The following is a 24,511-nucleotide window of genomic DNA, read 5'->3' on the forward strand; positions in this document are numbered from 1 at the left end:
CATCAACACTTTAATGTTTGGGTTTTACATGAAACACTGAAAAAGCTCTGAAACGTGGTTTCCATCGTTTTTACAGCAACGTGCATATAAATCAGATTTTGACCTGCTGGGCTGGTTGATGCTTCATGCAGCAGTGCCAAAGAACCACTTAAACAGCCAACAGGTGAAGGAAGTGAAGCCATAGAGACTGATCGTGAGGTACTCATCACTTTGCACATGTTTAGGTTTGAAGGTAGTTGGCAGTAAAAGTAAAAAAACGACAGCTCAGGCTCATGCCGCTCTGCGACCGTCCACCTTTGTTTTTCTCGTTATCATTGTTCTTCTGGCACGTAATTAGCGTGAGCTGCAGCTGTGAGCGGCGGCCCCTGAGGGCCCCGGCTTAGTAAACACAGGTGAGCTCACTTTAACGCCTGAGCAGGTGAGCCAATCTCGGTGGGAGCAGAGCCCACAGAGAGGAACGTTATGGGATTCTTGGAAATCTTCTCAGTTCTTTAATAGCTTTAATTTTTACATGAAAACATCTATTCCACGTCAACACAGCCTGAAACTAACAATGAGTTTAATATCCAGCTGATGACAAACTGAATTCATGCAATCCACAAATAAACATTTCCTTACAGATTCAAAGAGCAGGTCATCTGTGAATCACAAGGTTGGCGGGTCAATCCCTGGGTGCCCCAGTCTGTATGCCAAATACAAGCAAGACACTGACCCTGAGCAGCTGTCCAATGCATTCATTAGACTGTTAGATATAAAGTGTTTGCATGAACTGATGTGAATGAGGCATGTTGTATGAAGTGCCGAGTCCATCTATCAAAGCAAATATTTATTTTCTGTGAAACCTATCAGCCAGTTTGACTTTGACCAGTCATATTTATTTATTTTTCCTTTTTATATTTTATTTTTAAAACTAGTTAAAATGAGTTGTACGACTGAAGCTGAACCCCTGCCCAGCTGCGCTTTCATATTACAGGAACTATAGAATACTTACAAAAACATCAGACAACATCCAGGTGGCGGGAGTAACTCTGAATCTCTCTCCATCATGGCCTTGTTAGTTGGTGGGACACATCAGAACACTGGGTGAGCGTGAAGATGCAAGAGAGTTTATCTCAAAACAAACCTGCAGACTGAGGCAGGTTTTCATGTTATTTACTTGATGTTGGTATTTGTACTTGGTGTAAACACTTGAGGGCAAATTAACGTCAGGCACTAAAATGACCTCACTGATGCTACTGTCAGCCCCCCCTCGGGCATTTCAATCTGGTCACAGTTTTACACCAGACGTCCTTCCCGATGCGACCCCAGGGAAATGCGCGTCTTGTCGTCCTTTCTCCAACGCCTCCTGTTGGAGTTTGTCAGGAGGTTAAATGACCGCATGCTCCTGTTAGCAAGATCAACTGTGATTTTTTTGGAATGATCTGCAGTAAACATCATTATGAACTCTGAGTCAGAGCAGAAGAGCAGTAAGGGTGTTTTGTTTGGCAGATCTTCCAGTTTAACATGAGCGCAGCAACACTGACGCCACTCTGTGGGCACACCTGCAGCTCAGGTGGGAGGATGGTTGTCCTGGAGGAAGCTCTCTGAGGGAACAAACAGGCTGGAGCGCAGCCGAGGAGCCTCAGACGCCAGGAGAAGAAGGAGAGGAGGACGACCGGTTCCAGGCTGTGGATGATGGCACAGAGTCCGACAGAAGGAAGAGGAGGAGAAATCGGCCCGCAAGACGTGCTGAGAGGATGGACAGACGGCGCTCAGAGGATGAAGAGCAACATGATCCGAGTGTTCATCAGCTCCACGTTCACAGGTCAGATTACCTCTGTGGGCTCAGAGCGAACCTATGCATGCTGCTCAGCACCAGTTTGAAGCTCAAACATGAAATCCCATCAAAGCTGGAACTGGTTTAACGATGAAGAGCTCTGCAGCTGCTCTTCATCGTTAAACCAGAACGATGAACAGCTGCAGAACTTTCACAGATCTATTTTTCTCCAGCTCCATCAGTCTGGATCTGATTCTGTAGCACTTTTCAAACATAATTGACTTTAACTGATAACTGTTCTCCAGAAATACAGGTCAAAGGCTACAGAGTTATTCTGCTGGGTCAGATGCTGCTGAAGCTGAAATAATGAGACAAACTGAGGAGCCTCAGACTCACCTGAAAACTGCTTTTATGCTTCTGTAATGAGCTGATGTCATCATATCACGTCTTTATAGGATGAATACGATTATTCTGATCATGCAGAGTTAATCTGATCAAGTGGGAAAAAAAGAAGCATGGAGCTGAGCAGAAAGGTGCTTTAACCATTTCATACACTGGCGATGGAGCATTTCCTGTGCTTGTTTTTTGGTAGTAAAAAGGCTGAAATGCCTTTGAAGTGTCCACGTAATGCACACAGAATTTGAACAAATATACAGTGGGTACGGAAAGTATTCAGACACCCTTAAATTTTCCGCTCTTTGTTATAATGCAGCCATGTGTTAAAATGATTTAAGCTCATTTTTTCTCATTAATGTGCACACTGCACCTGATATTGACAGAAATACACAGAATTGTTGACATTTTTGCAGATTTATTAAAAAAGAAAAACTGAAATATCACATTGCACATTCATGTTAACAAAACATGTAAACATTTATCCACTCTCTCTCTGTGTCACTCTTGGGGAGGCACTTCAAGTCCTTGAAACGAGGAACCAAAGCAATGTAAAGCACGCGTTCAAAACGAATCCACTTGGCAATTGTGTCAGTCAAAATTTTCAAGGTAGACTTACTGAGCCCCTGATGCTCCGTGAGTGGTTTGTCGCAAGCTGGGTGATGCATTAGCCAAAGTCCTAGCAGCATCCCCGACTAACGTATGCCCCCTCACAACCGGATCAGGGTAGTGACGGGGCCTAAATACCAGGGGGTCTTAATACTTTCCGTACCCACTGTAGATGGGAAGTCGTTAGATTGCGTTTGACCTTGTTGTGTAAAGACTGCTGAGAGTTGGTGTGATACAGACTTTATTTTTGGTCAGGGAGCAGTTTCTTCTGGCTCAAACTGCATGGTTTCAGCCAGAGAGCGCTCAAACCATGCAGGCTTATATTTTCAGATATCTCACAAAATCAGCTAAACGTCAAACACAGTGAAAGTGGTGCAGGTTGAAACTTTGTACCTCGCTCTGCTCCTCTGGATTCGGGTCAGAATATCGGGACAATGTCGCCCACTTTTATTCTGCAGTTTGATCTGTTGTGATGTTTTAATGTCAGATGTGTTGTCTATGCTCATGATGATAAAGAGTCCAGATGTGGATCAAAGTGTCATTCTCAGTTCTGAGCTCGACTTCCTGTACACTTGTCCAGATCAGATCTCAGAGTGAAGGTTCGTCTCTGCTCCAGGTTCACTCACTGAAACTCTCAACTGAGACCTTCTTTGCTCTTCTGTTCAGTCTTAACTTGATGTGAAGCCAGCTCAGACGCTCTGATTGGTTGTGCTCTGAGCGCCTCGTGTGATTGACAGTTTCTCTGATCTGTGGTCAGATATGAGCAGCGAGAGGAAGGCTCTGCTGGAGAAAGCTTACCCAGAAGTCCGGTCCTTCTGCTGCGGGCTCGGCCTGGTGTTCGAGGTCAGTTCAAACCTGTTGTGCTCATCAAACCTCATGTGAAACTGTAATTCACGAGGGTTTGACCATTTCTACTCCTTTTCTGTTTTATTTTGAAATCAAGTCTCCTAACATGCGTGTGTTTTCCCCCAGTTTTCTGCCCACTTTGTTCCTCCTCTTTCACCTGCTGGACCGGTTTGTTACCTTCATGTTTTCTTTCCTTTTTCACTTAGATTTGATCATCTTTGTGTTCACGTCTCTTTTTTCTGCCTATGTGGCATGTTTTCTCCATGGTTTGGTCTCCAACCTGCTGATGAAACACCTCCAAGGTGCACAGGTCTGGAAAATCCGCCTCTTTTCCACTGACCAAGGCAGAAATGATCAACATTAATGACCTGTATCCATGTGAAACAGACTGGTGCCAAAAAACTGCTGGGGTCAAAGAACCACTGACATCAGCGGTATTTTAGTAGCTATGGCAACAAAGTCTCAGTGATTGGCAGGAGCAGATTTTCCTCACACAGGAAATGCCAGCTTTTCTGCCGGTGTTACCAAACTGGGACAGTTAATGTGACTCAGGGTCAGTTATGTGAAAGCTGCTGAGGTGTTAGTTACACATAAGGTGCACATTTGGTGGGCTGACATGAAGCACCAGGTAATATGAGTGAGTAGAGGCCGTGAGGGTTCCTGCTATGAAGGAGCATAATAAAACTTAAACAGCTAACACTGTCACTACCTTTGTTAAACCAGTCTAGTCCAGTGTTCAGAGGTCAAAAATTACCAAACAACCAAAAACTTCAAAACGGAATCTTTATTTGAAATCGAGTTCAATAAACGTTATAATAAAACGTCCAACCTAGTCTTTAGTATAAAATCAGAAATTTGCAGCTCCTTTATTTAAATTATTACAAACCCTACTCGACAGTCACAAAGGCTCCACCGTGGAAGCGGCAGCAAACAAGGACCACTCCAAGTTAACCACCAACACTGTTTATCAGGATTTTTAGCCTGAAATTAGGCAGGAAAGGATCATCTATACATGAAGACTTATTCAAACAGATTAAAAATAATAGCTTAACTGGCCCGGTCTGTTGGTAGGAACCCTCCTTGCTGCATGTGGCAACCGTCCCATCAAACCTGATGAGGTGAAACAAATACCTCAGTCCAAAGTGGACCCTCACCTCCCATCACACTATTTTAAGCTGTGAGGTCTAAACTGGGACAGTTCACTTCCTGGTTGGTGCATCACAATACCAAAACAACCAAAACACACCCCAGAATAACAAGTAACCCATGAGCAGGTGCGGGGCTTCAGGGCTCCACATTTAACCCACTGACCACGCATCTCCCCCCTGAACTGCTGTGAGCTGTCCGAGTGGAGGTTTATACCTGCTTAGTGTTGAATGAGGTCACTTCCTCTTCAGGTTGTGGATCTACGCTGGGGGATCCGAAACGTCCCGTCAGGAGACCACGAGGCCTGTGAGGTCTTCCTGGAGGAGATCCAGCGCTGCGAGCAGATGTCAGCTGGTCCAACGTTCATTGTGAGTGCTTTGTCCTCTTCGTCACCGGGTCAAAGGTTAAGGTTAGACTGCAGCCACAAATGAGCACTATGTTTATTTTTATTAAGATTTTATGTGTGTTTGGTGGAATTGAAATGTCTCTATTTCATTCTTGACTTTTTTAGTTTATGTGTGGATTGTAAGTACACATAGAGCTGAAGCTGAGGCCACAGTTCTTTTGGATCTGAATTATGCGCTCATTCTTCTTCTCTTTATTTTCCTGTTTCTTGACTCTGAAGGCTCTGCTGGGGAACCGGTACGGCCACCGAGCTCTTCCTCGCCTCATTCCAGAGAAACTCTTTGACGCTCTTCTGTCCAAACTCTCCAAAAACCCAGAAGGCATTAAGACACTCAACCAGTGGTTTAAAAAAGACAGCAATGCTGTCCCACCCACCTATGTCCTTCAGCCAATCATAGCTCACTTCCCTCATTACATTGACCTTCGGCCTGAGAGCGGGAAGCAGCACGACAAAGATGTCCTGTCATGGCGCCTAGCAGAGACTCGGCTACTGCGACTACTTCGATCTGCAGCCACTGACGCCGAGGACACCGGTGAGATCACAGCCGAGGAGAAACAACGCTTCTATACATCAGGTGAAAGCTCGCGGACACCATGCAGAGCTCGCCACTCAGGTCGCCCTCTGTTGTCTCTGTTTTCTCAGTGTTTTCTGGTTCTTCTTGCCCACAGTCACAGAGCGGGAGTTTGAGCGTGGTTTGTGGCAGAATGACTATGAATCATCTGCTCTGCTCTTCGTTCGTGAGATTCCCCGTCAGAGGTCCAGGGAGGGGCCCAAACGTTTTGCCAAGTTCATGGATGTGACCGGTGACGGCCTGCTGGATGCCGAAGCTCAGGGACTCCTTGCCGGGCTGAAGACACGGCTCTTCGTCAAGTCACAGAAGATTCTCAACCTGCACTCTGTGGAGCTGAGCAGAGGAAGCATAAATCCGAAGTGCAAGGAGCATGCTCAGTACCTGGACAGCGTCTGCGAGCAGTTTGTCTCACAGATGAAGGCTCGGATTGGCACAGCGATGGATTCACTGGGCCGGAGGAAGATGTGGGGAACCACCGAGGAAGAGGAGAAGATGGATGTGTTGGTGGTCACGGAGGCGAGGCGCCACATTGCCATCAGCGCTGAGCTTTGCAGAGGTTTCCATGGCAGGGAGGGGCTGCTGGGGAAGCTGTGCCTCGCCATGTGGGAGTCCAGTAATGTCCGCCACAGGCCGCTGGTGGTTTATGGTGGCGCTGGGATGGGGAAGACGGCGGTGCTGTGCAAACTGGCCCAGGAGATGCGTGGTGTACTGGAGGCCAGGGCAGTGGTGGTGATCAGGCTGCTCGCAGCTTGCCACCCTCAAAAACCCGACATTGACCACGTCCTCCACAGCATCTGCACACAGGTGTGCTTGGCTTGTGGTCTGGCTCCGCCCTCACCGCTGACGGTCTCCACTCACTTGGAGCTGCTGCGATTCTTCTGGGATGTTCTTGAGCAGGTTTCCCAGCAGGGCGGTGCTCTGGTCATCGTCCTGGACTCTGTGGAGCAGCTTGCAGACCAACATCACGCTCACAAGCTCCGCTGGTTGCCTGTTGACCTCCCGCCCAACGTCCATGTGGTTGTCTCCATGGAAACAAACAGCGAGGCATTTGCTAACATGCGGTTTAAGTTGGAGTCTCTGGGAAGCTTCTTTGAGGCAGAGAGTTTGTCTTGCGAGGAAAGTGAACGCATCATAGAGTCAGACCTGCGAGCGTCTCAGCGGACGCTGACGTGCGAGCAGAGTAGCGCTGTGCTGCAAACTGTTGAGTCATCTGGCTGCCCACTCCACCTCAAACTCATCCTGTCTGTCGCCAAATGCTGGACGTCCTTCACGCCACTGACAGAGCTGCGTCTGGGTACCAGCACTCAGGAAATGATGTCACACCTCTTCCTTATGCTGGAGGAAAAACACGGGAAGGAGCTGGTGGGCGGGGCTTTGGGGTACATCACTCTAGCAAGGTGAGGACATGGTCACACCTTTCTGACGAATGTCAGATCACCACATAAGATCGCCACTGTTTCAGTTTGGATTTATCCATCGATTAATACTGATAACATGATTGATTGATCACAAAAAGGTGATCAGTGTTTCTAATAGTCTGAACTCAGAAAGCCAGAAAACAACCAAAACACACAAAAATCTCATCATCTGATCACTTGACTCCACAGGGAGGGTCTGCTGGAGGCTGAGTTGCGTGATGTCATGTCCCTGGATGATGATGTCATCAGTGAAGTGTACCGGTACTCCCTTCCTCCGATTCCCTCACTGATCCGGCTGCCGCCCCTCCTGTGGGCGCGGCTAAGGCGGGACCTTGAGGACCACCTGGAGGAGCGCTGGACTGACGGAGTCGCCACCATCGCCTTCAACAACAAGTAAGAAAATCTGAGAAATGATTGATCGGAGCAGACAAATCAATCATAAATTAAAAAAACAACAACAACGAAATCTACATCTGGCAACCAGCTGAAATTGAAATGAAAACTGTTTGTGTTTAGGCGTCTGTCTGAGGCGGTCTCAGCACGTTATCTGAGGTCAGAGCGGCGGGGGCGGAGTTTGAGGATCCTGGCAGAGTACTTCCTGGGTCGGTGGTCAGGGAAACTGAGGCCAGCGTCTCTGCCGGGTCTCTCACTGCTGCTGTCTGACAGAAAGGTACATAATCAGGGTTCAAGTGCAGTTAGTTGTTTTGTGAGGTTATTTAATTTAAAAAAGGATAGTGTACTCATGAATATAAGGAAATTAGAATGCATCAAACTGATGCATTCTCATAATCTCTTAATTAAGGAGTTTATGAGAATGCAAAAACACATAGAAGCGAGTTTGCAGTTTGTGAAAGCTGCCATATCAGATAGGGTTCATGATCCATGATTTATGAGTCATTGGTAAGTTTGAAACAAGACACTCAGGTAAAGTCTGATGTCAATTATTTCCAGGTTCAATCACCCCCACCGGTGAGTTTCCCAGGTCAAAGATCTCAGAGATAAAAATATAAATGTGTGATCTGACGAAGCCTAAATAATCTGTGGAAATAGTTTTTTGCGTCCATGGTGCATTTTGATTGATCCTATGCTGTCACAGGTCCCGCCCCAGCCGCTGTGGTTTGCTCCAGGATTGGCTAACATCAGGAAGCTGCAGGAGCTGCCCTACCACCTGCTGCACAGTGGTCTGTGGGAGGAGCTTCGACAGGAAGTTATTAGTAAGACACAACACAGGGAGAAAGGGGCATGTGGGCCCCGCTCACTCCCACTATTCTCAGCTGAGACCAAACTAAAACGTGTCAGTGTTTCAACTACTCCTGGTTTACCTCTGTGTATCTCCACTGTTCCCAGTTTACATCTGTGCCTCTCCACTGTTCTCCGTTCACCTCTGTGTGTCTCCACTGCTCCCAATTTACCTTTGTGTGTTTGCAGGCTGTGCTGAGTGGCTGTTCATTAAGAGCCGGCTGTGTGGTGTCTCCTCTGTGATCCATGACCTGGACCAGTGCTCCAAGTACATGGACTGCACAGAGACTGGACTGATACGAGATGCTCTGGTCCTGATCAAACCCAGCTTATGCTTCCTGGAGGGACACATGGGTCAGTTAGATGTGTTCACTGGCTCACAGTCACATGTCATGTTAAAGTTTTACAGTCTTCTCTCTTGCCGCAGAAGTGTCTTTGTTTTACTCCGAGCTGTTGGCCCGACTGTCCTCGCTCAACTCCACCTTCCCCACTGTGATTGGGCGGCTGTGTAGCCAGTGCGAGGAGTGGTTACTGACGTATCCAGATCCAATTCTCATCCCAAGGAGCAGCTTCCTGCAGCAGCCAGGGGGGGCGCTGCAGCACACGCTAAGTGTGCTGCGGGGAGGTCAGATGATGCGTTTTTGGTTTAATTTGGTTTAATTCCGTTTTTGCTTTGACTCCTTCAGCAGCCTGACTCGGTGACATTTTTTCAGGTGTTGTCTGCATGGACATCAGCATGGTGACGAAGCTCCTAGTTGTGGGGTCAGATGACGGCGTGGTGGAGGTTTGGAGCATGCTTGACAAGCAGCTTGTCCACACCTTGCTGGGACACACAGGTGAGTCTGGCCCAGAACACACAGATGACTGAACGATAGAACACAGGGTGTCTTTCTCCTGCTCCACGTTTGTACAGCAGGATGAAGGTAACTGTTAAAGGCTTGTTTACTTACCTGTCTTAAACAAGACAGGTAACTCATGGGATCTGTTGCAGAGCCATACGAGCACTCAAATTTTTTTGTGCCAAATCCCCTTCAGCCGATAAAAGTCCAGGCTTCATCTGATTTATGCTCTTTAGTCTTAGGGCAGCAGTGACTCCCACAGAGACACAGCCTCTCCGGCGTGTCCTGGGCCTGCCCCATCGTCTCCTAGGAGACAGCTCACCTCATCCTGGTCAGTACCCCCACCCCCCAACTGCCTCCTTTCAATGTGGGAGACCAGCGGCACTACAAGCTCAGACCCGTTTCAGAGGAAGCTAATATCCACCACATGCGTCCATGATCTTATTTTTTCAGTGGTTCATATATATATATATATATATATATATATATATATATAGCACTTCTCACACAGGTTTGCTGATCCACCTGTCGATCTCCTGCTCCATCTCCCCTCGCTGTGAACCTCAGATACTTAAACTCCTGAGGCAGCTACTCACTCCAACCCGGAGTGGGTACTTGATCAATAAAAAACAACAACAAATAAACAAAACAAAAAAACAGGAACTGACACTGAATTTCAGAGGGATAAACGTCAGTTTTAAAGCATTAACAATCAGTTTTTGTCTTGTTTCCTCCGAAAAATAAGTGAGTTTTCTTCCACGTCATCTGGCTCTAAACCCCACCTGTCGGATCTGTCTACAGTCCGACTTGCTCTGCAGTAAGGAACCACATGGGTGATGCAAATAAAGACAGTCATGCCAAGCAAACATCTGTAGAAAACCATTTCCAGGGATGAATTGGTTAGCAAACACTGAGCATGTAGAAACCAGAAAAGGGCTGCAGGGTCTTCTTTAAGCTCTGCCCAGGCTCCAGATGAACACAGGTGATAATTATGCCTTCTGTATGTTTTATAGCTTCAATCTTGGCTGTCAAGGTGATCGGCAGCCCCGCCCACTGCCTCTCATTGGCTGCTGACGGCTCACTGAGGAGGTGGAGCCTGATGTATGGCCAGCAGCTCTTCTGCATCGAGGAGGCAGTGCCTATAGACTCCACCCCTTCATCGGTGCACCTCCACTTATCTGAGCAGCTGCTCTTCGTTTACACCAGGACACAGGTACCGCCTCCGCGCCTAGCTTCGTTCACGCACTGCCGAATGTCTCTCATCACTTCTAATCCCGTTTCTGCTCTTGCTTCAGGTGAAGGTGTGGCAGCTGGATGGGGCGGAGCTCCACCTGAGCAGCAGCGACGATGAGGTCTGGTTGGTTCTCGGGGTTCTGGGAGAATCGGTGGTCTATCTGTCCAACTCCGGTCGGGTCAGGATCTCACACCCAGTTTACGGGACTCAGTTAACGGTGAAAACTCCGCAGGAAAACTCAGTGATGCACCGGACTGTCGTAACCACGTTGATGCTCCCCAAACGTGAGAAAGTGTTTGTTGTATATAAAGGAGGATTCCTCCACCAGGTGTGTGTCTCTCTCTCACTCACACACACACACACACACACACACACACACACACACACACACACACACACACACACACACACACACACACACACAAATGAAATAATTGAAGTGATTGAATCTTTGTTAGAATATATTTAGACATATCAGTTAAAATAACTAAATACAAAATTAAATGAAATAATTATAATAGTATTAAATGAAAACATTAAAAATCAAGATTAATGATTAATAATTATACGATTTTAAGGTTTTTAAAGGTTTAAAAATGTGCGCCTATAAATATGTGACTATATTAATACATTTCTGAAAATGCAATTAAACAAGCTACAATAATTATAGTTATCCAATAAAATACATAATACAAAAAGAAAATGTAAATTTATTATATCACAATTAAAAAGGTTATGTTTGTACAGCTCAGGTAAATGTGGTGTAAGAATTTAAAATATTTTGAGTGGCGCTCTCAGGTCTCCTGCTGAATTCACTTTTTTTTTCCTTGTACTTTCCACAATGACAACGATGATGCCGTTTTATCGTGCAGATTTCCAGGACAGGCAAACAGACTGTTGGCGAGTTTCCTCTGCTTCCTTCCTTCTTCTCAGTCACTGAAGATGAAAAAACCCTGTTAGCAGGTAGGCCTGAGCGCTGAGCGCTGTGCTTCGGACCTGCACAGAAGCATCCTGACTCTTTGTGTCGTCCGCAGCCAGCGAGTGCACTCTGAGCCTCTTCAGCATCCTCGGCGACTCTCTGGACCGATTCCTTGACCTCCAGCACGACGATGACATTTTATCCGCCTGTGTCTCCTCAGACGGCAGGCGGCTCGTGTCTGGAGCTGCAGACCAACTTGTACGAGTAAGAAACCAGCAGGAAGCACGATCCGATTCACTCAGTTCAAAACACTGAAGACATTGGGCATTTTATAAAGATGACTGAAGCCACAGAGTGTCTCTCTGTGATTACAGCTCATTTTATTCTGAAAGGACTGTTATTCTCTCACAGGTTTGGTCGGTGACCACGGGGGCGCTGTTGGACTCTCTGTGTGGGGCGGACGCCCCTGTCACCTGTGTGCTTCTCTTTAATGACTTTGTGGTTTCGGCCTCGACGGCCACCTCTTCTATCCTGCTGTGGAACCTGAAGTACGACGCCAGCACCAAACCTGCCACCCGCATTCCTGCAGACTCCGCCCACATTGCCCTCACCAAAGACGGCAATCAGGTTTTCTATGTCCACCAACAGAGCCACACTGAGGTCATGAGCTGGAACAGCCACACAGGTCAGAGGTGAAAGGTGGCGGCTACTTACAGAACATTAGAAAACATTAGAATAAACATTAGAATGATTGATGCCACGCCCCCTGAGGTCTATGCTGGTTCCCCCTGCAGGTTCTGTGTGCGAGCGTTTGCCCGTCTCCTCCGAGGTGTCCTGTCTGGAGTTGGCTCAGAACAAACGTCTCCTCTTCTGCGGCCTGACGAGTGGCACCGTCCTCATCTACCCGTTAGCCCTGCCTCAGGAGACGCTTTGCATTCCCCCCCCAGAGAGCCTGTGCAGGGTCCTCTGCCTCACCGCCGGCACCAAGGAGAAGCACCTGGTGGTGGCCTATGAGGACTCGGTGTGCCTGTTTGAGATCACTTCCAGGGACAACTTCCCCACTGTGGAGGGGCCTCTGGAGAAGTTTGCACTGCCCCTTCTCCACGCCCCGCTGTCCGCCATGGCCCTGCTTCCCGACCGCAGGCTGCTGTACGGCACGAGCTGTGGGGAGGTGAAGCTGCTGGACTTTGGCAGGGGTGGTGACGTCTCCAACCTGGAGCCTCACCGCAGCGGAGTGACCTGTGTGACGGTCAGTAACCGGGGGGCTCATGCTCTGGTGGGTTCAGAGGACACTGTGCAGAGGCTGTGGGCCCTGAACCCGCTGGCCCTGGACCACACCATGGAGTACAAGGTGAGAGGTCAAAGGAACGCTCTCTGAGTATGAGCATGGATGACTTGTGCTGATGTCACTGTCGGGCCTTTGGTCCGTCTCTTCTTCTGTCGTCTCATTTTTAGGGCTTTCTCTTTGAGGGCGTCCTCTCTGCTGCGTTCTCTGAAACCGACCGCTTCGTCTTCACCGGGTCTCAGGACCGAACCATCAAAGTCTGGGACGTTGCATCAGGTATGCATGTTTGTGTTCGGCTAAAGAGTTAGATTTTAGGGCCAAAAAAGGCAAAAAATCTGGGATACAGACAAGCACTGAAGCGTGCACCAGCAGTTATGCACCTGGACCACTCCCAGGTCTGAGCCGTCCTGGTTGCAACTCTCTAGAGTTCAGTCAGCTGCAAACAAAAGACTCTCCAACAGTTTGGCCTTTGGGATTTTATAAACAGTTCCATCATTCCGACCACTGAGCTTTATTCATTTCTCCCGTCAGGAAACCTGCTCTTCGTTCAGTACGTCTACTCCCCCGTTGTCCGAATGGTGACCTTCAGGGACGGCTTTGTGGCCATAACCCGGCAGGGCGCCATCATCAGAGAGCTGTTTCGGTGTCCAGACCACATCGGGCCCGACTACAACCCTGTGAGGAGTTTCAGGGCCCAGTACCGGGTCACCTCTAGGGAGAAGGACCGGGAAGGACCGCAGACTTCCGTATCCAACTTGCAGGACTTTAACCCCACCCAGTTAAACCTGAACCTCGTGGGCATGTTCAAAGCCAAACCCTCCTCTGCATGTGTCATGCTGTAGGACAGCAGAGCCCAAGTCACGGCTCCCGGACCTTCACTGGCCGTTCAAGGAGGGGAAAAAAATGTTATTTACCGATATTTGATCATTATATTTAATAAACATGTAATCAGTACAGCACACGCTTGTTCTCCTGTGAATTACTACATTCAGTTTCTCTGAAGCTGATTATAGTGTTGAAAACACAGTGAGTGAATCCTTTCTTTACACATTACTCAGCTCACACGTGTCTTAGATTTAAAAGCTTCATGTTTTTGTGATGCTGAGCCGTCTACAGCAGGACTGACAGTTTCATATAAAAATGAAACTTTTCTGAAGGATTTTCATTTAAAATATGCAAATATTGATTATTTGGTAATTCTGTTTGGTTCTTTTTGTGCTTTCATCGTTTTAACTGCTTGTACAGTTTCCTCATAAGAGACCAGAAACTTCCTGCTTCTTTCTAAGGAATCCAAATCAGACACAAGCACTGTCATCATTATTTTCTTGGTACACAAAGCTGTAAACTAATGCATACAGAAAAAATATCTTTACTGCTCTTTTTTTTTTTATTCCACAGTAGAGCAGCTGTGCATGAGTCACAATTCAAAATAATCCTTGTTTATCTGATACAGGCCGCTCCCATCACTTTAGGGTCCTCCTTTCTAGAAGTCCACTTTCTACCGATTGGTTAACTTCTGGAAGCCTGCCGAGGGGCCTTGACTGGTGTGCTCTTTGACTGCTCAGTCAGCAGCAGGTTATGTGACTGTAAAAAATGAATATTTCGAGTAGTTTGAAGTTTCTCAAGGTGATTTTTGCTTCATGAACTTGTAATAATGTTATCATGAGCGTGCTGTTTGGAGTAAGCAGTCACTGTGTTACTGTTTTAGAGGCTGAAATATGAACGCGTGTCTGTGGCTGTGAGTGAGACACTACGTTCCCTCGGGTCAAAGTTAAACTGCTGGTTTCGGTTTATTAATCACCTATGAATGAAGGCCGGATTGTTCCAGCATGACATTGAAGACAGGTGATGGGCGAGCAGTAAAAGCTCGTCTGTGTTGAGGGTTAAACATTGACAGGCCTGCAGGGAGCTGCTGCTCCCAGAGCCTCGTCCTCACTCTGTCTTTAACTCGACTGCAGCAGCTCCGGTTTTCCTCACAGACTCAGCCATGGGGACGTTCTGCGCACTGACTTCCTGTTTACTGCTCGCCATCGGAACGGTGACTGCTCAGACAGGTACGAACCTTCTCTAAAAATGTTTTGTCATAAAACTGAAGAATTCCCGTTTGCTGTCGGGAATGTCTCATTTTCCCTGAAACACTCTCAGTTCATCAGTGATTCACATTAGAAGCTTTCCTGATTGGTCGCATGTTGAACAGAAACTCTGGTTTGTTGTATACCTGCACGTCTATTTAGCTATTATCAGCTTAATTTTAGTGAGTTTAAAAGGATATGTTGATGAAGATAAAGAAAGATAAGGATGCAGCTTTTATGGTTATAAAATGAATTCTCACACCGTAAACTCAAAGGTCTGATGTTTTATTAATATCGTGTGTGTGTTTGTCGCTGTGCTTCATTCAAAGCTTTAAATTAATCTCCAATCTACCCTGATCGAAATATCACCCAACACCACAAAGGCGATTTTCGAATGTCCTGCTAATATCATGTTTAAAAACTGATAACAAACAAGGAAACAACCAAGGACACAAACTAGGAAACAAACAAGGACATATCAGCTGTTAATGACTGTAAGGGTCAAGGCTATAAAAGCTTAACAGTGTTAATTATCTGACAGCTTCACCAATCACACCATTAAATAATCACTTCACGTACACCGAGTATACAAGCTCATCGGACACTTTATTAGGTACGCCTCATTAGTAGATTCAACAGGCTGCTGAAAGCAATCCTCAGAGACTTTGGTACATGTTGATGTGACATCATCATGACATTGTTGCACAGCTGCTGCATCCATGGTAAGAATGTCCCGTTTCACCAAATCCCAAAGGTGCTCTGCTGGACTGAGATCTGTGCCTGTGGAAAAAATGACAGGTTATTTACACTTCTGACAAATCTACTAAAAGTCTGGCTTAAATAACGTTTCGTGGATTAAAAAAGTGCTTTTAATTCACTGTAATGACCAGTTTGAAAAAGTAAGGATTGTAGGCGAAGGTTTAGCTCGCGTCTGGAAGTCGACACAATATTTTCTGTGCTGGAAAAGTTCAAAACCATCAGAGCTTCATCTTTTCTCTGACCTTTGACCCCTCTGTGTGTTTGCTTTGCAGAGTCCACTAACACCAACGAGCGGGCACTGCCTCAGTGGCTGACCGGCATCATTGCCGTCTGCGGCTTCCTGTTCCTCGCCTTCGTCGTCATCCTGGCGAAGAAGGCGTGGTGTGAAAACCCCAGCAGGTCAGTTGGCCAAATACCGCCGAAGAACGTTTGAATGTTTCAGTGCAGAAACGTTACATTCTGTGATTTTTCTGTGTCTGCGCAGCAAGACAAGCATTGAAGATGTGAGAGAACGTGACATTGTCAGCAGCAACCTGTATGACGTGCGCCTCAGCTCCATCAGGTAGGAACAAGACAGGAAATGCTGAAAAATGCTTTTGTAACACCAAAGATCCTTGAGACATAAAACTCTGATTGTGATCACGACCATTTATTCTACTTCTCGTTTTTGTTCTGCACCAGGAGGAAGAGCACCGAGTCAGGCAGCGAAAACACCTACGAGACTAATCTGGACGCCTTCAGGTAGAAACACAAAAACCTCCATCAAAACGACCTGAGGGCCAAAGCTTCTTCCCTTAAACACACTCAGTGCTCAAACACAGCCACACAGTCACAGAGCGTCAGAGTCACCATCAGCGCCCTCTGTGGTTAACTTCAACACAAAAACCAGAAACACACGCCTCCAGTACACTTCCAGCACGTCTCCACTCACCTTCACTCACCTCCAGCTCCTGTGATGCCTTCACAGTGCTGTATACCACAGCCTGCCAAGTCCTCACTCCTCACTTATTGCCGTGGTCAGAAAGATGAAAATAAAAAGTCGCATGGTGAAGGCACAAATCGTTCTTCCAAATTGAGGTACATTACTATCAAATATGAGTAACTGAGTAAAAACAATAGTTCCCAGCTCAGGTATCCTAACGATGGAGTCCAACCACATCCACAGCTACTGCTAATGAACTCTGAGAAGCTTTAGACGCACTCTTCACTGAATCTGTTGTTTGTCCATCAGGAGCAAAGATGCACCAAACGCCTTCAACAACCTGGCAGCCGACATCAATGGCAAGACAACCTCCATGTGACTGCCCTGCAGAGAGTCTATTGGCTGTCTCAACATGGAGTCTGGAGAGACACGAAATTCTTTTCGTGCAAATTGTAATTATTTGTTTTGTTGTACGCGTGTGTGTTTTAAGGTGTGAGGAGTTCACCAGAGCGAAGGAATTTATTTACACTTACTGTATGATTGGCTTGATTTTTCCTCCTGATTGTGAATAATTGAATGTGTGGAATTAATATCAATGATCTGTGCTCAGAGTAACGCATCAGCTGCTGTGTTTGTTAAAGCTTCATCGACTGTGCTGACTCTGTGCTCATTAATAAGTTATGTTTTCTAACAAACTGCTGTGTTGGGTCTCTGATTAATCATTCAACACGACAGTAAACTAAAGTTGAAGAGACTAACAACAGCAGAATCCGGCTTTTGGGGGTGGGGGGTTGAATGAAGTTAATAAAAGTCACCTGCAGTTCCTCTAATGTCCAGCAGAGAGTGAGTCAGTCACCATATTAAAACGTCACAGCAGAAATAAAGATTTGTACAGCCTGATGCTGAGGGTGTGGTGTTTTCTTTAATGACACTGAGGATTCCTGTAAAAATGTTGTGTGTTGTGTTCAAACAAATACTTCCATATTTCTGCTGGTAATATCCATGATCTAATTTAATTTTGTCACTACTTGGAACTCATGACCATAGATAACATTATGAAGACTGGTAAATTGATGCTTCCCAGCTCAGCTCTCTCTTCACCACAGCAGACTGTTACCTCACTGGTAACAGACTGGTGGTCAGTCCTTAAGTGATGGGACTATGGCCCAACTGCCATGTGCCACCACATTTGGGCCTGGCCAGGTCCAATGTGGACCAGGCATCTGATCCCCAGTTACTGAAAGTGGCTTTGAAAACTAAACAATTCAAAAACCAAAAGGTAAACTAAAATGAGCAAAACCAGCCTGAAAAAACTAGCCTGAGATAAAATGAATTGTACTGAGTAGACTCAGTAACGAATGGCTAGTGAACAGCTAATGAAAAACTATTACATTGCACATACTGGTACAAACCTCATTCGGTTTCCAACTTCTGGTTGGTCTCTGAGTCATTACCAATATTTCAGCTCCATGAAATAAATCTTGACTGCTGACCTGCCAGCAGTAAAAAAAAACCAAAAAAAAAAAAAAACCCCAAAAACAACCCTTTCTTCTGATTGGCTACAGATCATTTTGAACTGAGAATCATACAGTAAAACAGTCCTTCAAAGTCAGTTTGGATCTATTATCAGTTATTTATTTGAAATCAAACAAATTTTCTCAACAACTTCTGAGAACATGATTAAGAAATGATGCAGAATAACAAGGAAGCGCTAGCAGACCAAAGCTGCAGGTTTCCACTCTGATTTCTGATATTTGGACATATTAGTGCTCATGACAACACAACAGCAACAAAAATACATTGTTAATTCTCAACAAGATCAAAAATAAATTAGATTTCATCTACTCTGGCATTTGCATATGAAGTACCAAAAAATTAAGACAATAATTATGACAAAGTAAAAGTTGAACATAAAGTATTTTGCATTTGATTGATATGTATAAAGTACAGGATGCTGCTGAGGCCGGTGCTCAGCTGCTGCTATACACTTGAGTCAGACGAAGATGCGCAGCTACAAACAGCTACCTGCACAGTAGGAAACCATTCAAAGCAAAATGCTGACATTCAGTTGGATCGTCGTGTTCTCACTCTAAAACAAGTTTCTTAGCACTTCAGGACAGCTGCTCATAAATACTGGATATTTAATGAAAGGGATTAAACTGAGAGCTCTACTCATATTTGTTGAATGAGAAGATCTGGATGCTAGATGAGAATTAATATTAGAAGTTTATTGCAAGAAGTTGGTTGCAATTTTCAACTTGCAGATTTGCGGTTGCAGATAGCTGCAGTTATCTGCCACCAGCAGACCTGAATTTGAAGGCCTGTGGCAGCTCTGGGGAAAGCTCTTCTCCAGTTTCCACACTTTCTCAGGTTAGCTTCTGCTGTTTTACAGAGCTGGTAACACAGGACAGACTCCTCATGGAGAAGAAACCAGAAAAAAGCTGCTCAGTGTGGACTTTTATGCACGCCTGAGTGAAAACAGCCAATATTCTTTGCTTATACTCAGAGATGAGAGGGTTCAGAACGCAGTTGCACAGGCCTAAAGACCGGTCAGGAACGCCACAGTAACCACCGGTTGCAGGAGGTTGCTTGTGGTCGCTAGTTGACACCTCCTCATGACTGCAGAGATCAGTAGCAGATTGCGGCTATGACTCACCACAGCAAAGAAAAGAACATGTTGATAAAGACGGAGAACGCAAGGATTTCACTGAATGTCGGCCCGATGCTTTTATTCACGTCTCCTTCAACTACAATGTGGAAGACACTGTATCTGTTGCCAGGGGTGACAGGAGTCTCCATACCCACCAAGTCCTGAGAGTCATCTACATGGAGACAGACATGTTTACATGTTCTATAAAGTGTTGCACAAACTCAGTGGAAGATAGCGAGAGTTTCACATTGGTATGCTTGTGTGGGCTCTGTTCAGCAGTCAGCGTACGTGGAAACAGAGGATATGTGATGGTATCAAATGATGGCACAGTTTAACATGTTTGGCTAAACAACAGAAATACAGTGGAAGCACTCGAATAAATAAAAAGGAATCAAAAATAAAAATACTTCTGTTATGAAGGGATATTTTGATGAGCTTCACGCCCACTGTTTTCATTTCCCAGATTTTGAGTGAACAGTTTGCAGATTTTTAGGACACAACATTTTCTATTAGATGGCGATGTTGGCAAGAAACAGTTTCCACATTTCTAGACAAACTTTGTGTTATTAGTCTCTTCCCATCTTCTACGATTTATGTGGAAACAAGTTTAGAGATTTCAGCTCTTACAGGTTTATATTTTTTCATAAGGAGGTTTTTGGCCACTTTTCTTGCTCAATACTTGACAAAATAACAAAACAGTAATTAAAACCCAACGATGACTGTAATTTTCAGATCTAAACATGAACCTTTTCCACAGCAGGAACCAGGGTCTAACTGCCAGGAGACACCCCCCACCCCCTTAGAGTTTCCCATCTGCCTGTTGCACACCTTTGAGCTATAAAACTAAAAGTGAAGTTCTTTAAAGATCTTATTAATGAAGCTCAAATATTTGAACTGGCCAGTCACATAACTATGCGTTGTTTATGCTGCAGTCCAAACATAGCCACATGAGCTGCAGGTTGTCGTGGATGAAACCATCAAACAGGAAGTGGAATTATTTTTAGACTTGGTGTTTACAGTTAGTTATTTTAAAATATATGTCCAGCTACAGTTTGATTAGGTTTAGGGAAACATTGTGCTTTCTGGCTCGGCTTCCTGTACTGCTGGGTGTGGTGCATGCTGATTGGTTAAACTCTGAAGGGACCACTGGAGCCTGCTCTTGTAAATGTTTGCTCCAGATTGTGCATTGTTTGAGTTCTTGCGGTGAAAAAGTGCTTTTAGACCAAATGAAAGTTCTTAAAAATGAAAAAAAGGTTTGGAGTGGAAAATCACAGGTATAGAGCCAATATGAGGATGAAACTAAAGGCTAGCAGCTGTTTCTTTCATGTTTGGCTGGTTGTGATAGCAGAAAAAAAGGGAAGCTGACAGTCAGCGGCATTACGCTCCACATCGGTCTTCACTTTTACAATAACGGCTACTACACGGCTAACAGTAGACCACAGAAGAGATGCTAGGCTAACATCAGCCACATCTTTCCCTTTTTGTTCCCTGGTTCCATTCGTGAAGTTTCACATCAGTCCGTGTCTCAGTTAGTATCAGTTAGTGCAGGCTGATTTGGCCATCCCTCCGTCAGTACGGAGCGTTGTGTCGATCAAAGGATAAATAATAGCAGAGCTTCTCAACCTGGTTCTGGGTTATGACATCAGATTTTATAGTTGGGTTGGGTCGGTTCCACGATTACAGGACAGAATTGATGCTACAGGATATCAGCTGACTCGTTTTTATCTCTACCTGAGAACAACGTGGTGCGAGATCAGTTTATTAGCGATCAATTAATTCCTTCTCGTTCTCATTCTCTCAAACTAGACAGGCTGACCAGGTTCAGCTACCCTTGGGCAGACTCCACTTACACATCCTTGGTGATGGTCGTCCCAGTTCTGGAAAACTGCTTTAACTGCAAAATCAGCCAATCAGTACCTAGTGAGAAACAAATAAGCCACTCGTGTTGCTGCACAGTCGAGGACAGCTTGAGCTGGGTGGTGTCAGACCGACCTGCTCGTTATCGTAGTAAAGATGAAAGAACATTGATCTGGCGGTATTTTGGATCGAGCTGTTACGCTGCTCACAGCCATTATTCTGTGAGCAGGTTCGTGACCGCTGATTCTGCAGATGCAAAATAACTCACCAGCAGCACTTCAAAGATGAGTTACTGCTCCCTGGGTGCATCTGGAAGGACCACCAACTGCAGTCCAAGAGGGTGGACAAGAGCCAGGTAACTACACTTTATTATCTGTTTAGGAGCTCTTTGATTTGTGGTATTTTAGAAAGCGTGGGCATGCCTGTTTAAGGATTAAATATTACAGCGTGAAAACTACAGCGCGGGAAGTTTCCAAACAGCAAGCACGAACACATCAGCTGAGACCCAATGTGGCGCCCTGACCCAGAGGTTGAGAAGCTCTGTTTAACATGTTAAGACGGCCAAAACCCACCAACCCGTGCACAGGAAGTGTGCGCGCGCGTGTGTGTCTGACACCGTTTCTTTTGTCAATTTTTTGCGTGTTGGGGTTCAGAGTGACTATCAGAGTTGTTGTCCAGGAGTCTGAGCGTGTGCGTCGCAGCAGGAGCTCCGTGTGTGTGTGCAGGTGTGTGAACAGACGTGTGTTATGACAGGACATCCAGCGTGACCATTCCTCTCTGTTTTTTCAGGATGGCAACGGCCTGTTCGTGCGTCGCTCCCTGCAGACTCTCTCCGTTCACCGCCAGGATCTGATCGCCTCGTTTCAGACGCCCATCCGCCGCTGCCGCGCCCTGAAATCAGCCGACACACAGCACGTTTACATTCCCAGTGCCTCGCAGCACGTGACATCATCAGACAGAGACGGGTCCTGACCTTGCTGAAGACGGTCTTCACGTAGATCGGCAGGTCTCCGTGCGGACTGCCGAAGCCACCGACGATGCTGAAGCCGAGCCCCTCTGAACCTTTTTCTAGGCTGATGCTGCGAGGCCGTGGACCGCTGACGAGGAGGGGGAGGAGAGACTTGGGGTCAGATCAGTACTTCCTGTCATTACTCCTGAGTGTGTGTGTGTGTACTCACTCAGGCTCTGCTGTGTGTGTGTCAGTGTTGTCCGACGGACTGGAGCTGCTGGTCAGACTTTCCACCTGTGAGGCGATGGCGCTGATGTTGGTGTCCGCCACCACCTGAGAGGCGCGTGCACACACACACACACACACACACACACACACACACACACACACACAAAGACACAGACACAGACACACACACACACAAAGACACAGACACAGACACACACAAAGACACAGACACACACACACACAAAGACACAGACACAGACACACACACACAAAGACACAGACACAGACACACACACAAAGACACAGACACACACAGCCACGGAGAAATCAGAATAATCCATGTGTGCTCTGAATGTAAACACGTGACAGACCTCTGAGTCTCTGAGCGGTTGGGTTCTCTCTCTTTACTGAACATTTTTATCCCCTGAATGACGAACGTGACAGTAAAAGGGCGTTTTATGAACAAATCCCAAAGCAGCACAAACACTGGGGAACGCAGGCAGTATTTACTTCATGTCATTTGGGTGCACACACACTGATTAATGATGATGAGAGCAAAATCTCTCCGTGTGTTATCAGCTCATTGCTGCGTCTTAGGTTTGTCGGGCAAAGATCAGGCAGTGGATGAACTTCCACCCTCAGGCATCACTGTGGGTCACAAGTGTTTTTGAACCAAAAGGCGTTCCACAGTGCTTCTTCTTTTTATTGCTTTACTTTCTCCTCCAATCAGAGGAAAAATGCACAGTGTGTGTAGTCCAGACTCCAGTGCACCCCCCCCCAACAGTTGCAGACATTACTTGGCCTGACCCTGTTGTCCGCCTCAGTTTTCCAGTAAATCTGCTGTAATAGTGGGGTCACATGTTGGACTGTTGCTCACCACCTGCATTCTCACAACCCTCCCCGTGTACAGGTGTGGCAGGCATGTTTTACCTGCAGACTGATGTTTCCGTAGCTGTTCTTCAGCATGGCCACGACCTCGCTGTGAGACAGGCCGTCCACAGACTGCCTGTTAACACTGACGATCCTGTCTCCCACCTGAAAACACAGAGAGACACGTTTCCATCACTTCCTGGAGACGGCCTCATCTCTCCAGCCTCCTCCTACCCTTAAACCAAGCCTTTATACTTATAACTGATCCAACTTTTACTTTGGGGGGGGCATCGTGGCCCTGTGACGAAGTCTGCTCCCTGCCTGCACACCCACACAGCTACAGTGAGACTAAAGTTTGGTTTCAGCCTGTTTTTTTCACATGGTTGGTGGGTGCAGCTTTCAGGTGGAAAAGGCGTGGTCTCAGTCACCTTGAGCTGGTGGGTTTTAGCAGCGACTCCGCTGGCCTGAATCATGGCGATGAAGATGGGGATGTCACCCAGAGGACTGCCCTTCCCTCCTGCTACACTCACCCCAAGGGAGTCGCCGAGACCCTGAGATACACGGGTGGAAGAATAAAAGGAGAGCAGAATGACATCTAGCTTTAACCATGAAATCACAGCCACGGGTCTTTCTTATCCAGAACTGACTGTTTTTGTTTTTTCTTGTGGTTTGATGGAAATAAAAATATAAAATAAAAGGTGGACGCGGACCTTCTCACTGTGCGGTGACAGTGACATCTGGTCTGCACTATTCATGTGAGTTATTATTTTACAGCAATCCAGGGATCAGAGGTCAGGTGACCTACAGTGTGTTTGTGTGTGCATGTGAGGTCATTACCCTGGTGATCTCCACTGTTCGGATGCCTTCGTCGAGCCCTGCACACACAGCAGAGAAAACGCGATCAGTGCTCTCTCTGTAATCAACACATTTGCATCACTCTGACCAATCACATGTGTCTACCTGAGGTGGAGGAAGTGATTTCACCAGTGGGCTCAGCGTTGTTATTGAGGGGCAGGCTTGAGGTTGGGGGGTCAGATGGCTCAGGGGACTGTGTGAGGGAAGGAGCTGGAACGCCTGAGCTGTTTGTGCTGGCGTGACTCATCTGAAACAGGAAGTGTCATATCAGCTCACGCTGCTCGCCATGTCAGAGAAAGAAAATCTAGTTCAGGTGCTCCCAGGTGAGGAGGCATGTCCATCATCGCTTTACAGTTTACACAGGAAGCAGGTTTCTTTTGTTAAAGCTAAGATCAGGACAATCCTGGCGCTCTGTTCCAGAATGAACTCAGACCCGGGGTGGGTCATCGTGGGAGAGAGGAGCAGAAGGAACAGCTGGTGAGCCATCCAAGCCTGCTGGGTTTGAATCCCTGCTCAGGTGTCCTGACTAACATAAACACAAACAAAAAAAAACGAAAGGACTAAACTCTGATTTAATGAACCCGTCTCTCTGTGCTCTTCTTCTCTCCTCTTTCCCTACTGACGGTTGCCCCTCCCCGAGCCTGGCTCTGCTGGAGGTTTCTTCCAGTTAAAAGGGAGTTTTTCCTTC

The 24,511-nt window shown here is 46.4% G+C and overlaps 3 protein-coding genes across 16 annotated transcripts in view; 2 read left to right on the plus strand and 1 right to left on the minus strand.

The window, feature by feature from the left end:
* The first annotated feature begins 1,572 nt into the window (after positions 1-1,572).
* On the plus strand, positions 1,573-13,783 carry nwd1 (NACHT and WD repeat domain containing 1). Of its 2 annotated transcripts, none has more exons than XM_085150099.1 (19): positions 1,573-1,804; positions 3,516-3,601; positions 5,002-5,118; positions 5,376-5,730; positions 5,825-7,124; positions 7,335-7,538; positions 7,662-7,815; positions 8,242-8,359; positions 8,574-8,738; positions 8,815-9,009; positions 9,098-9,220; positions 10,237-10,436; positions 10,519-10,785; positions 11,330-11,420; positions 11,492-11,640; positions 11,788-12,061; positions 12,171-12,727; positions 12,832-12,937; positions 13,193-13,783. In XM_085150099.1, exons 1-19 carry the CDS (start codon positions 1,672-1,674, stop codon positions 13,501-13,503), a joined length of 4,905 nt encoding a protein of 1,634 aa, XP_085006225.1. In that variant the 5' UTR covers positions 1,573-1,671; the 3' UTR covers positions 13,504-13,783. The 2 variants fall into 2 exon arrangements, with proteins under 2 accessions (XP_085006225.1, XP_085006224.1); XM_085150098.1 differs by having other exon boundaries at positions 8,812-9,009; positions 13,193-13,782.
* A 749-nt stretch (positions 13,784-14,532) lies between these two features.
* On the plus strand, positions 14,533-16,850 carry pdzk1ip1 (PDZK1 interacting protein 1). Its single transcript, XM_085150122.1, has 5 exons — positions 14,533-14,715; positions 15,765-15,891; positions 15,977-16,054; positions 16,174-16,233; positions 16,724-16,850. Exons 1-5 carry the CDS (start codon positions 14,649-14,651, stop codon positions 16,791-16,793), a joined length of 402 nt encoding a protein of 133 aa, XP_085006248.1. The 5' UTR covers positions 14,533-14,648; the 3' UTR covers positions 16,794-16,850.
* patj (PATJ crumbs cell polarity complex component) overlaps positions 16,300-24,511 on the minus strand; it is an 82,929-nt gene continuing 74,717 nt past the window's right edge. For 12 of the 13 annotated variants that reach the window (XM_085150088.1, XM_085150085.1, XM_085150090.1 and 9 more), the window contains 7 exons: positions 23,929-24,070; positions 23,806-23,843; positions 23,397-23,519; positions 23,029-23,133; positions 22,100-22,203; positions 21,895-22,018; positions 18,034-21,812 (listed from right to left, as the gene is read on the minus strand). In XM_085150088.1, the coding sequence (XP_085006214.1) occupies positions 21,666-21,812; positions 21,895-22,018; positions 22,100-22,203; positions 23,029-23,133; positions 23,397-23,519; positions 23,806-23,843; positions 23,929-24,070 (783 nt within the window). In that variant the 3' untranslated portion in view covers positions 18,034-21,665. Of the gene's footprint in view, positions 21,813-21,894; positions 22,019-22,099; positions 22,204-23,028; positions 23,134-23,396; positions 23,520-23,805; positions 23,844-23,928; positions 24,071-24,511 lie in introns of all 13 variants that reach the window. The other variant, XM_085150084.1, reaches the window with a different exon arrangement.

The sequence above is a fragment of the Neolamprologus multifasciatus genome, chromosome 23, assembly GCF_963576455.1.
Source record: "Neolamprologus multifasciatus chromosome 23, fNeoMul1.2, whole genome shotgun sequence".
Classification (NCBI taxonomy): domain Eukaryota; kingdom Metazoa; phylum Chordata; class Actinopteri; order Cichliformes; family Cichlidae; genus Neolamprologus; species Neolamprologus multifasciatus.

Excerpts from the sequence above, each read along its gene's own strand:
- nwd1 (XM_085150098.1), top strand. The coding sequence starts at position 1,672 with ATGATGGCACAGAGTCCGACAGAAGGAAGAGGAGGAGAAATCGGCCCG. Across the intron at positions 1,805-3,515 it reads CATCAGCTCCACGTTCACAG|ATATGAGCAGCGAGAGGAAG; the intron begins GTCAGATTACCT and ends ATCTGTGGTCAG. Across the intron at positions 10,786-11,329 it reads AAGGAGGATTCCTCCACCAG|ATTTCCAGGACAGGCAAACA; the intron begins GTGTGTGTCTCT and ends TTTATCGTGCAG.
- pdzk1ip1 (XM_085150122.1), top strand. The coding sequence starts at position 14,649 with ATGGGGACGTTCTGCGCACTGACTTCCTGTTTACTGCTCGCCATCGGA. Across the intron at positions 14,716-15,764 it reads AACGGTGACTGCTCAGACAG|AGTCCACTAACACCAACGAG; the intron begins GTACGAACCTTC and ends TTTGCTTTGCAG. Across the intron at positions 16,055-16,173 it reads GTGCGCCTCAGCTCCATCAG|GAGGAAGAGCACCGAGTCAG; the intron begins GTAGGAACAAGA and ends GTTCTGCACCAG.